The 12,905-nt window shown below is 36.5% G+C and overlaps 1 protein-coding gene across 2 annotated transcripts in view; it reads right to left on the bottom strand.

Annotated features, from left to right (window-relative positions):
* Positions 1-1,093: 1,093 nt before the first annotated feature.
* Positions 1,094-12,905, bottom strand: part of NSL1 (NSL1 component of MIS12 kinetochore complex) — a 24,283-nt gene continuing 12,471 nt past the window's right edge. For both annotated transcript variants that reach the window (XM_019635560.1, XM_019635561.1), the window contains 2 exons: positions 4,562-4,629; positions 1,094-2,656 (listed from right to left, as the gene is read on the bottom strand). In XM_019635560.1, coding sequence (XP_019491105.1) covers positions 2,378-2,656; positions 4,562-4,629 — 347 coding nt within the window. In that variant the 3' untranslated portion in view covers positions 1,094-2,377. The remainder of the gene's footprint in view (positions 2,657-4,561; positions 4,630-12,905) is intronic.

Genomic DNA, 12,905 nt, shown 5'->3' with positions numbered 1-12,905 from the left:
TGCCAGCACCTTGATCATGGACTTCCAAGTGTCTAGAACCGTGAGAAATTAAATTTCTGTTGTTTAAGCCACCTAGGCTGTGGTCTTTTTGTTAAAGAAACTCAAGCAGACTAATACAGTTTCTAATGGCTGAAGTTTGGAAAACACAGATTTCTCTTCACTGATTTTAGAAGCTAGCTCCCATGGAACTAGATTTGACCTTCTTGTGTTGTGTTTTTTTGGGTTTGTTTTGGTTCTCATAGAAATTAAATTTTAAGGTTCTGTCCAATCTGCCTTTACCATAGGGAGGGTAACATATGATTTTCTATTTTTTCCTTCAACATTCCCTACAACTACAGACTTTCTTATTTTTTATCATAGCTAGCTAGCTTACCTTAGCTGAGCTTAGCCTATGCAGACAATTTCTCTTCTTAAAAATGTAGTGGTGGCCGGGTGTGGCTCAGCTGATTAGAATGCGTGCTCTGAACAACAAGGCTGCCAGTTCGATTCCCACATGGGCCAGAGAGCTGCACTCCCTGCAACTAGATTGAAGACAACGACTTGAGCTGAGCCTCTGCTACAACTGTGGAGTGAAACTTTGGGATCTCGAGGGATTTCAAGCTTCAGCTATCTGTCTGGGGGTTTTAAAATAAAATTTTTATTATAAAAATTTCCAAACAGATACAAGAGTAGAAAGTACATATCCATTACACAAATGCAACATTATCAAGGTTTTTGCCACAATTTGCCTCATCTATTCCATTCCTTTTTTTCTTTGCTGACATATTTCATAGCAAATCCAAGACATCAAGTCCATTAAACTCTATGTATATCACTATGTATCTCTTTAAAAAAGTAAATATTTTATAATCACAATGCAATTATCTAACCTAGAAGAATTAACAATTCTTTGGTTTGCAGGCTTTTGGAGGGAATTTTACAGAATTTTGTAATATGAAATAATACTGTCTTTGAATAGCAATATCCTGTAGCCTCAACACAATTTAAAAGTGAAATTTAGTATGTTCTGAAATGCAAAGTGCTGGCCTCCCATCCAACCAAAGCTGAGCTCAAGAATGCCTAAGACAACTCTTAAAAACACACTGTATCAAGATTTCAGTCTGTACATTATTTTAATAAAAAACATACTGCTTTATACAAATATACAGATCCCAAACTGTAACATTAAAATACAGAATGCAATAAAGTGTCTTTGTAAGTTTTTTGCGACAGACTTTCTGTCACACTTAGACATTTATAATTAGTAAAAGAGAACTACAGCTTTTCCAATCTCATGATTAGTAAATTCCTCTGCAAATGAATGAAGTTATACAGTCATCAAAAGGGGAAACACTTGTTAAGTTAGATGGTCCTGCCTACACTGTATTAATGTGAATGAGAGACACAATAAGAGCTATAAGAAGCTGTAGTTAAACGTTAGAAGTATGGGTAATATAGCTTTCTCAGACTTCTACCAATGATCACATCCTTGACATAGAAACATCTTTAAATGTAAAATAGTTAACATCTCTATTTGTTCCACAATGACAATTTGTTAATGTATTAATCTGATATATATGTATTTTTTGAGCTGGAATCATCTACAAAGAAACAATGAGAAATCTTGAAAAGAAACCATTAGTCCCAAGTCAAATTATGTGTAAAAGTTAAAAAGTCTATGGAAAACAAATGTGTGGGCAAGAAACACTGGCTACATGCCAATTTTTATTTCTAAGAGAAAGTCTTACACAAGTAATAGCTTTCTTAGTCTTATGAAACAAAACAAAAACAAAATTGCTGGGTGAAGTGTCTAACTATTACATTGTTTCATACACCTGAAACTAAAAAAACAAAAACACAAACAAAAACCTCCTAAAATTAATACCACAAATCCAAATTTGCTGAATTTGGAGTGACAAAGTGAAAGGCAGTCTTGCTCATCTGCACATTAATTCAATAAATTAAACTGCACTGGAAAAAAACCAAAGAAACTGCATTTGTTCCTGTGCAGAACTGGTGATTCATTTCAACACTTAAACTGTTGCACAGCTCTTTTTTAAAGAAAGATGTATATCCGGAAAAATTCATGAAATTCCACAAAAGCTGTAAGGCAACCAAGAGTTGATGGCATTTAAAAACAGCCAAAGTTTGCACTCTTAATACCCAATGATGGGCTTTGTGCCATCCTTTTTAAAATATGATTTTCATCGACTATAGATGAAATGGTGAGGAAAGAAATACAATATTACATCATATCCCAGCACAGAGCTACTATAGTTGTATACAGAAATCACTAAGGAGTTACTTGTTGTTTTAAATGAAGTCCTTTCTGGGCATTAGACTGTAATATAAATGTTGACAGTGCTTAATTTTGACTCCCAGGATCAAGAAAAAGAACTTACGTATCAAGATTAATTCTCTTTGGCCGCAATGGATACCATTTTCTCTGGGGGCAGTCTTTAGTTTGCTTTCTTTTCAGTACTATGTCAGTAGCTTTCCTGGGAGAAGTCTCTGTTGGTGTGGTTTCTATTTGTGTTATCAAGTTCTCAGGTTTAACATCTGGTTTCCTAGAACAACTGGAAAAGACTTCTTGATGGATTCTCTGGAGATGGATAATAGGCTGCATCTTTAAAACTTGGGAAAATCCGTCTCCTTGTTCAATTAATGCAGGCAGGGACTTACAAAAGTAAACAAACAACAGTAATGCTCCACGTTAGTCTCAGGTTGAAATACACACACATACAGAGATAGACACAACACTCTCAAATTTAATTCTTCGGGTGAAGGCTTTTTCTAAGACCTAATTTTTTGGGTCATGGATATTAAACTTTCCCTTAAAATACTAGTTTTAGCTGAGGAATTGTAATTAAAAGCTAAGACTGAACAGATATGTTCTATTCCTCCAAATGCCTGGTAGTGAAATAAAGCTTGGGTAGTAGAGGAGGTAACAGACTTGCAGGGCTAAGGCTTTAAGGTCTGAAATTCCACATTTTAGGCTACTAAGTATTTTAGAAATCTTAATCATCATCAAGAGCAGGGAATCAGCACACTTTTCCTGTAAAGGGCTATGTATTGATAGTAAATATTTTAGGCTGGGGTGGGGGTGGGAGGGCCTTACATCTCTCTTACGATTATTCAACTCTTTCACTGGAAAGAAGCCACAGACAGTAAGAAAATGAATGGACATGACTGTATTCCAATGAAGTTTTATTTGCAAGAACAAGTGGTGGGCTGGGTCTCAGCACAGCCCACCTGCCAGTTCGTCACCTCCTGATCAAGAACAGGCTATGAAGGAATCATCAGCACCAGGAAATCATGGACTCAATACAAACCACAAAACAACATTATAGAAATTTTAAGATCAAGGGAGATTATGATGGAATTTAAAAATAATTTTCATATACAGTGCTAGAAATACAAACGTTTTCCTGTTTCTGTAAAATAAATGCAAGGAATATACACATTTTTGTTATAATAATATTAAGACTCTAATTTGATATGCAGTATAAAATAGTGGTTAAGCATATAGGTTCTGGGGGCCGGCCAAGTGGCTCAGTTGGTTAAGAGCGCGAGCTCTGAGCAACCAGGTCGCCGGTTCAATTTCCACATGGGCCAGCGAGCTGCACCCAAGCTGAGTTGCCTCTGAGCTGCCAACAGGTGGCAGGATGGCCCAGTTGTGAGAGCACGTGCTCCTAACAAGGTTGCCAGTTCAACTCCCACATGGGATGGTGGGCTATGCCTACCTGCAACTAAGATTGAACACGGATCTTGAGCTGAGCTGCCCTGAGCTACCAATGGGCAGCCGGATGGCTCAGTGGTTAGAGCATGCGCTCTTAGCAACAAGGTTTCTGGTTCAACTCCCACATGTGATGGTGGGCCACGTCCACCCACAACTAAGATTGAACACGGCACCTTGAACTGAGCTCAAGCTGCCTGTGGGCAGTCGGATGGTGACTGGACTTGGAGCTGAGCGAGCTGCACCCTCCACAACTAAGACTGAAGGACAACAACTTGGCTGTTCCCTTTCCCCAATGCCCCAATAAAATCTTTAAGAAAAAAACAAAAATAAAAAATGGAATTAAAAAAAAAAAAAAAAGAGTACAGGCTCTGGAGCCAAACTACCAGGGTTAAATCCTGGCTGAATTATTTACTCAGACAATCTAATTAGTCTGTGCCTCAGTTTCCTCATTTGTAAAATAGGAAAATAGCAGTACCTATCTCATAGAGTTATTGTAAGGATTAAATGAAGTAATATATGAAAAGCAGTTAGATGATTCCTGACCTATACTAAATGCTCATGAAATATCAGCTGGTATTATTATCCAAAACTGTTGGACTGCTCTCAGAACTCAAAAATATAACCAACTTTTAAAGAAGCCAGGTATAATACCGGCACATAGTAGGTACCTAATAAATGGTAGTTATTCCAAGTGCCACTGCTGCTTAATAAATTCATTAAAGATCTATTTAAAAGAGTATTGAGATTTCCTATTACAGTAAACTAAAACACATGTGGGGTTAAAAGCAAATACCTACCTACACATTTTGTTCATTTTATAATTTTTTAGTACGTAGCTCTTACCTTCATGGCTTCACTCATCTGCTTAGCTACTGTTTCTCCTCTGCATTTCAAATTTTCCACATGAGAGGCTGCAAAGAAACCGCCAAACAGTATTTTAGGTTTTTTATCTAACACCAAATCATAAAAAGGCAAGTAGATGCTACCTGGACAAACATCCGTTAGGACAATTCACCTTAGCTCAATCTTTCTTACAATACTTTGTCATCTATTAAAACAAGTGTCCTGTTAATCCAGATAAATAAAAAGACTGACAACATTGCAACAGTAGAGCAAAACTGTTATAAGATGATACACAACGAGAGTTGTATTATGAGTCGTCTTAACACTATGTGCCCCCAAAAGAAAGCCTAATGTTTGTTCTCTATATTATCTACCACTCTGTTTAACATCTTCAAGCACTGTCGTGTTTTAAAATAAACATTGGCTAATATTTGATGTTTGTACTACTATGAATTTTATAAAAGTAAATATATTTGGACTTAGAATTTTCATCACACTCCATCAAAGATACCTGGATGTAATTTCTGGGGGAAAAAAAATCTAGAATAGATTGTCATTAATATTAATTTTTCTTTTGCCTTACTTCCTTGATGCTTATTTCTATTTTATTTTCTTCTAATCTTTGGATATGAGAAAAATTATTCCATTATGAAATCATCTACAAATTAGCTTTTAGAAATTTCTTGGAAGTGTGAGCACGTACGTAGCTATGTTAGAATGATCATAGCTTTTATTGGCTTCGAGAGACTTGGCTTATATGTAGGCACATAAGCCAAGAAAAGAATCTTTCATAGCTGTTATTTTTCTTTTCTGACTTCCCTTAGCTCTAAAAAGTAAGAACGCTTTTATAAGAAAAAGGAAATGAACAGCAAAAGCAACTGAGAGAAAGAAGGCACTCAAAGGAGAAAGGCAAAGGCAACATGACTGTCTCAAGAAAGGGTTCTTAACCATTTTTGTTACCAGAGGTTTCGTAGAATGGACCCTTTTCAGAATATTTTTTCATGTATTTGTTTTTAAATTCAGGTACAATTTACATACAATGAAATGTAAATCTTAAGTTTAGCATTCAATCACCTTTGACAAATAATATACCAGGACACATGGGACATTTCCATCACCCCAAAAAGTCCTCTTGTGCCCCTTTCTCAGTCAATCTTCTCTACAAAAAGCAATCATTCATGTGATTTCCATTACACATTAGCTTTGCTCACTCTAGAATTCAGAATGTTTTAAAATAAAATTTAAAACTACAATTATTAAAAATTGTATAGGTAGTATATGTGACTATTAATGATTTACATAACAACATCGAGTGGCAGATCTAATTACCGTAATATGAAGATAATGAGTCCTGACAATATTGTGAGGTATCTGCAACGACTGAAACTGAAAATATCTGTGGCTTCTAGCAGTAAAAAAAGTTATAGGTACTGCTAATACCACCACCATTTCCTGCACTCAGAATAGAAGGAAATGCTCGATTTCAGTTTGAAGTTAGTAAAAATAACAACGTAATTTTTTTCCTATCCAAGTTCATATCCCCCTATAGTCTAAGGATTGTAGTTAGTGTACACATAAAAACATAATGGGCACATTGTTTGAAAATCTAACTAGCATACTGTTTAAAAATAAGTTTATCCTACATTTCTCAACTATGCAGACACTCAGTATACCTAGGTAAAGGTGGTAGTAGCATGTATTTATGTGTATGTGTGTGTATAAATTCATCAAGCTGTGTACTGTATGCTATTCTTCAATACATACATGCATATACACAATGAACAACATATTTTTTAATATGTACTCTAGAAAGTTGCATCACTGTTATGTACAGGGCAAGACAAATTATCTTCTTCACTATTACTGCATGATTTACAAAATAATCTATCATCCAAGTGATCCTTAATTTTTTAATAAATACATGCTACTTGTTTTAAAAATATGTCTATAAACCCACATTGATGAACAACAATTTGTTTTCCATCTGTTGCATAAGCAATGACAATGTAAAAAGTGCCAAGAGCAGTTTGGGTTTGTGTTTAAAATGAATTAGGTCCTAGGCTTGGAATAATTATAAACATATTTTCATACATGAATATCTGGCGGAATATTCTAAAGCTGTGCTGGACATATAAGACATTGAGTATTCCTGGCTCCTGGCTACAAAATGCCAGCTGTACCTCTTCCGTTACTGTGGTAACCAAACACTTTGCAACTCCGACTTTTTTTTAAAAAAAGGCCGCTAGGGGGCAGTACTGTCTCCAGTGAGAACCAAGGTGTTATTAATACTTATTTCTCAGAACTCCCTTGAGAACAAGAACCTCACTCTCTTAATCTTGGACTCCCTAGTGTTGAAGACAGTGCCTGACAGGTAGAGTAGGTGTCAGTCCGTATGATGGACAAGGCTATGACAGGGTGCTGCGGAGGCGCAAAAGAGGTGAGGTCAACCCAACAGAGGACTGAAAGGGGAGTAAAAGCTTCACAGGTGTTGTACCGAGTTGCCTTAAAAGAGGATTTGGCGCTGGAGGGCTAGGGGGGAGTGGGGATAGGAGGTGGGGTGGTAGAGAATGTGCTATACCAAAACAAGGGAATAAATCAAGAAAGAAGAAAACACAGGAACCAGGAAACATGATCCAAAACAGAAGAGCAGTAAAGGAAATTCCCAGGGTAATGAGAAAAGGAACAGACAGGATATAAGCCTTGCGCCAGGCCTACAGATCAACCAGTCCAGATTAGAATAGGAAGACAAAGGCTCCCAGAGGAATAGCTCCAAGAAAAAGGAAAAGGTTTTAAAAATGGATTTGATAGATAGCCCTAAGTGTTTACCATATTGAGAGGAATTTTACAGTTCTACTGAAGTGTCTGGGAAAGAATTAGTGACAGACACAATAGCAAACAAAGTGAACAGGAAAATAAAGCAATTATCATTCCAACGGGGGATGGGAAGCTGTTCAAGAAAGAAAATATACTCATAGTAATGATTGCCTGACTCATACTGAAGAACATTTACACAGTCATGACAATATTAATACTGAATACTACTGACATTTTGAAAAAGTGAGAGATTAAAAGTGAAGCTGATGAGTGTAGATTAGTCTTTTGAGAAACTTGGCTATGGGGAAAAAAAACATTCAGGGAAGAGAAACAATGGCATGAAAGCATTCCCTGCTTGATCCTTTGATAGCCCTTTCCTACAGTAGTAGGGCTGGCATATGCTGCCAACCAGTTTTATCTAATACCTTTAGCAACCCTGTGAGGCAAGCAGGTTTCATCAGCCTCCTTTTATAGATAAGGAAACAAGCTGTGAGATCTGAGATGTGTTATCTAGAACAAAATTAGAACCCACGCCTCCTAGAATCCAAAGCAAATACTACTTTTCTATATTCTATATGTAACTTTCCAAAATACCACTTTGCCAAAAATTATACTATACTCATAAGAATATAAGTTGACAATGGTAAAAAATTAACTCCAACATAATGAAAAGCTCTTAAAATAAAAATAAATTATGTCCGGTAAAGTATTAAAAATAGAACAATTCTACAGTTAAATCTGTTTTAACTATTAATGTTATAGTACCTTTTTTTAAGTGAATTAAATTCCTTTCATTGAAAACTAAGGAGAATCAATAATTTTACGAATAAAACCAAACACACAAAGATTTTTTAAAAAAGGGAACCCTCGTGCACTGTTTGTGGGATTGCAAATTGGTGCAGCCACTATGGAAAACAGTATGGAGGTTCCTCAAAAAATTAAAAATAGAACTACCTTATGACCCAGCAATTCCACTCCTGGGAATTTATTCAAAGAAACCCACGAGGATTACTCTGCCATAAAAAGAATAAAATCTTACCATTTGCAACAACATGGATGAACCTAGAGGGTATTATTCTAAGTAAAATAAGTCAGAAAAAGACAAGTCAGTCAGAGAAAGACAAATATATGATCTCACTTGTATGTGTAATCTAAGGAACAGAATAAACGAACAAAGCAGAAATAAGGCTGATAGGTACAAAAAACAAACTGATGGTTGCCAGATGGGAGGGGGCTGGGGGATGGGTGAGAAAGGTGAAGGAACTGGGAAGTACAAATTGGTAGTTACAAAATAGTCGCGGGGATGTGAAATACAGTATGGGGAATATAGTCAGTGTTGTAAAGGCTATGTAGGATGTCAGATGGGTAGACTTATTGGGGGGATCACTCAATACTGTAGATTATATAAATCCTAACCACTGCGCTATACACCTGAAACTAATATAAAATATTGAATCAACTATAATTAAATATATATATGTATATATATAGTCACAGGATGTAAAGTACAGCATAGGGAATAGAGTCAATGGTATTGTTAACAGCTATGTACAATGTCAGCGGGGTAGTAGACTTGGTGGGGTTATCACTTTATGAGTGAGGGGTGTAAATGTCTTAATTATGTTTTGTACACCTGAAACTAATAAAAAAAGATAAAATATATACAAAGGGGGGGGGAACAAACACAAAAATAATATGTGACTATGTTATCTGTAAATGCATCAAAAAAGCATTTTGGAACATTAATATGTGCTTAGGAAATTTCAAAACATAAAACTTTTCACTCCCTCACTCAAGATTATTTCTGTAACTCATATGGGCATATGAGACTCCTGATACACAAATACTTGACTTCAGAATGTCTCCCATACTGGTGGCTGGTCCCTGCCACGTAGATGGGGATGGGCTTCCTCCAGGTGTATTTCCAATGCATCATTATTTACCCTCTCACCATGCACAAAGGTGTTTAGTAGGAGTCCAAACTGTTCCCCCCAAATCCTATGTAAACACCATGTAGTGGAACTAATGTGCATCTAAATGTGACTTTCCTAATATTTTCCATCACAAATGTGTAGTATTTCAGCTACAAGATAGGTTAAATGGGTCTTTAAAGAGTAGCCTTGCACATTTATGTTACCATCTGTAAATTTTTTTCAGGAAGAAATGTGTTTGAAATTCCAAAGCTAAGATTAAATGTGAATTGTTGAAACATTACCATCTGAAGTGGGTGGCTACCTGTAAATATTCTGGCAGTGGCTTAAGCAAACAGGCGTTTTCAGGAAAGAAGACCTGCCTCCAAGTCCTCTGCTTGTAGGGTCAGCACAAGATCTGGAAGTGTGATCAGGTCTACTGCAGAGAAACTTAAAATAGCTCCTGGTCATCACTATGTGTTTAGTGAAGGACAGAGGAAAAAAAAGTCTCTACGAACTTCAAAGAACATTTTTAAAAAGAAGACAATATGGAAGCAATTATTAGTTTTATTAATAGAATCACAAAAGATTACAACTGACAAATGAAAGCTCATCTTATTGGTAGACAGCTAATCAGGAGACTGATGCAAGGATATTTAAAAAAAAAAGTGCGCTCTTAAAAATGTGGAAGTTAGGCACCCTTGAGGACACTGCCTTCCCTAGTCACTTGCTTTCTAAAACATAGGGAAATGAAAAAGTGGAAATGAAAGATTGAGTAATCAATCTAGTTTTGCTTTCAGGCCACTGCACTGACTAAACTAGGAAACATGAACTTCCAAAGACTGCACAAATTCAGAAATTCAGCAAAAAAGCATTTAAGTGAGTGCATCCTTTCTCTTTCCAATGGAGTTTATGAGTCTATGAGCCTGAATGAGCAAGTACGTATCACATACGATGTCTGGCTTGTGCTGGCTTCTGAAGGAGCAACTAAAGGCATGAATAAGAACCATGGATTGTAAAGTAGCGTCCCTTGTAAAAATGAAACCAAAAACTAAGCAATTTATGACTTTCTGGAAGCTAACCCTAAGCTACAACTTAAACAAATCTGTTGAACACACCTGCTGGGCCGCAGGTATATAATCCTCTGCTTCCACTCCCACCTGAGCCTCACCAGCTCCTTCAGTACCGAAGAGCTGTGTCTCTCTCTTCAGGTGCCCAAGACTTTCAGACTCCTGGCTTGTGTCATCTGGCCTCAGCCAAGTCTCTAACCTCATCCCGTAATGCTCTATCTATTCGCTTCAGTACAGCCTCGGTGGTCTTTGGTTCCATAAATATTCAAGCCCATTCTTGACTTGGGAACCTTGTTCTAGCTCTCCTAATTGAAATGTTCTTCCTCTTGTCACAAGATAAATTCCTTCTTGTTACTTCCTCAGAAAAGTGTTTCCCATCACCTAGACGCAGCACCCTAGCACTGACGTGACTTATTCACTTTTAGATGTGTTTATACTTTTCTGTTCCCACTAGAACGTAAGCTCCATAGAGCAAGGGCCTTGCTGCTGCTGCTCCTCCCCAGAGAACAGTTCTGGCATATAGTCGACATTCAGTAAATACGCTGAATGCATGGATGAGTACGTCATTCAGTATTTACTGAGCATGGTGCTATACGCTGGCTACATACATATAATGCAAACTCAAGTAAAAAAGCTCACCGAGCTTTCAGTTTTGTGAGCGAGCATACACAAAGGAATACACAAATACTCATGCATTGTAACAAATGCTATTATGGGAACAAACAAGTGTTATGATAGAGAACTGAAGAGAGGCTATTTTAATTAGGGTGCGTGGGGAAGATACCTCTCTGAGGAGGTAGCAGTTCAACGAAAAGGAAAAACTGAGAAGATGGCAACTTTCAAGGCACTGGCGCAAAGCATGTGTGAAAGCGAGGCACTTGCACAGAACTGAAAGATGAACCATGGGCTAGACTAGAGCAAAAAGGACAAGTGCCTGGAATGATCTGGAGAGGTAAGTGGGAGCCCCTCATGTAAGGGAATGCTAAGAAGTTTGAAGCTTATTATATATATTTTTAAATTGGGATATTTTAGGATTTTAAGCAGAGGAATGAAAGCTGATTTGTGTTTTTAAAAGTATCTTAGACTTCTAGTCAAGTTGGCTTGGAAGTTCACAAACTCCCCGTCTTTGTCCAAAACACCATTGGATAAATATAGAAAATTACAAAAGCATATCCCAAAGCATATACACACTAAACATTTATATGAACCAGAAAAAAGAAAAGTACTAAATCAGTTAAGTCACATATCATCTGCCGCCCTCCCCCGCCACACACACACACACAAACGGCTCAGAGAGTTTATAGATGAATCTTATCCTCCCTTTGAAAAACAGCCTCTACATTTACAAAGTGTTATGATGGCAGTATAACCTTGATGTCAAAAATGGAAAGGGACAGTACGTTATAAAACACCACGTTCATTTGTGTGTGTGTGACTGTGGATGCAATTATACTATAGGAAAATATACTAAATAAAATACAGGTAAATTTCATTCAACAGTGTATGAAAGGAAAAATACTTAATGAGAAAGTGGTGGTTTTGTATGAATGCAAAGAAAGCGATCAGAAAAACCTGTCAGTGTTAATTCACCATATTATTACAGTTAGAGACAAAGAGGACATGATCCAGGGACACAGGGGAACTTCGTGAGTGATAGAAAATGTTCTATGTCTGGATTGTGGTGATGCTTACATAGGTTTGTACATTTGTCAAAATTCAAACATGTGAATTATACCTCAATAAAGTTGTTTAAATAAATATAAGGTCTCAGTTGATACAAAAGGAATATTTGATGAAACTAACATTTATTCATAATTTTAAAATATTGTGACCATTTATTACCACTACTATTAAACACTGACGGTTCTAATCAATGTAATAAGACAAAAAAATGTGTAAAGTTCGAGAAAAGACAAAACCCCTCATTACTTGGAAATGATTTGATTATCTACATTTAAAAGAATCTAATTAAAACTAGATAAACCAGTAGAGTTCAGCAAATAAAAATCAGCGGTGTTCCCAAACACCAGCAATATTGAATTATATGTAATCCTAAAACGTTACCATTTATAACAGCTACAAAAAGGTAAGGTATCTAAGAAATGAAAGATGTGTAAAAATAGAGAAATTTATAAAACACTATTTTTTTCTTATAACCATTTTTATTACGTTTTGAAACATTTCTCTACATGCATTACAGAATGGCTATCATATCCATTCCCTTAAATAATGCAGTTCTCAATGAAGCAAGCGGGCAGCACTCTTATAACCATCTTTATTACGTGAGTTTATAAAACACTATTGAAGGACATTTTGAAAAACCCAAAATGCGATATAGTAAGTTTAGGAATGGGAAGACATATATTGTAAACATGGCACTTCTCTCCAAATTAATCTATAAATTAAATGCAATTCTAATCAAATCCCAATAAGATTTTTTAAAAATTTAACAAATTAGGGCCGGCCGAGTGGCTCAGTTGGTTAAGAGCTCGCTCAAGAGTTTGAGCTCTGAGCAACAGCGGTTCGATGCCAGCCCGAGCTGAGCAGCCG

Source organism: Hipposideros armiger, unplaced genomic scaffold, assembly GCF_001890085.2.
Source record: "Hipposideros armiger isolate ML-2016 unplaced genomic scaffold, ASM189008v1 scaffold_22, whole genome shotgun sequence".
NCBI lineage: Eukaryota > Metazoa > Chordata > Mammalia > Chiroptera > Hipposideridae > Hipposideros > Hipposideros armiger.
The sequence above is the reverse complement of the archived record's forward strand: the minus strand, read 5'-3'. Positions and strand labels throughout refer to the sequence as shown.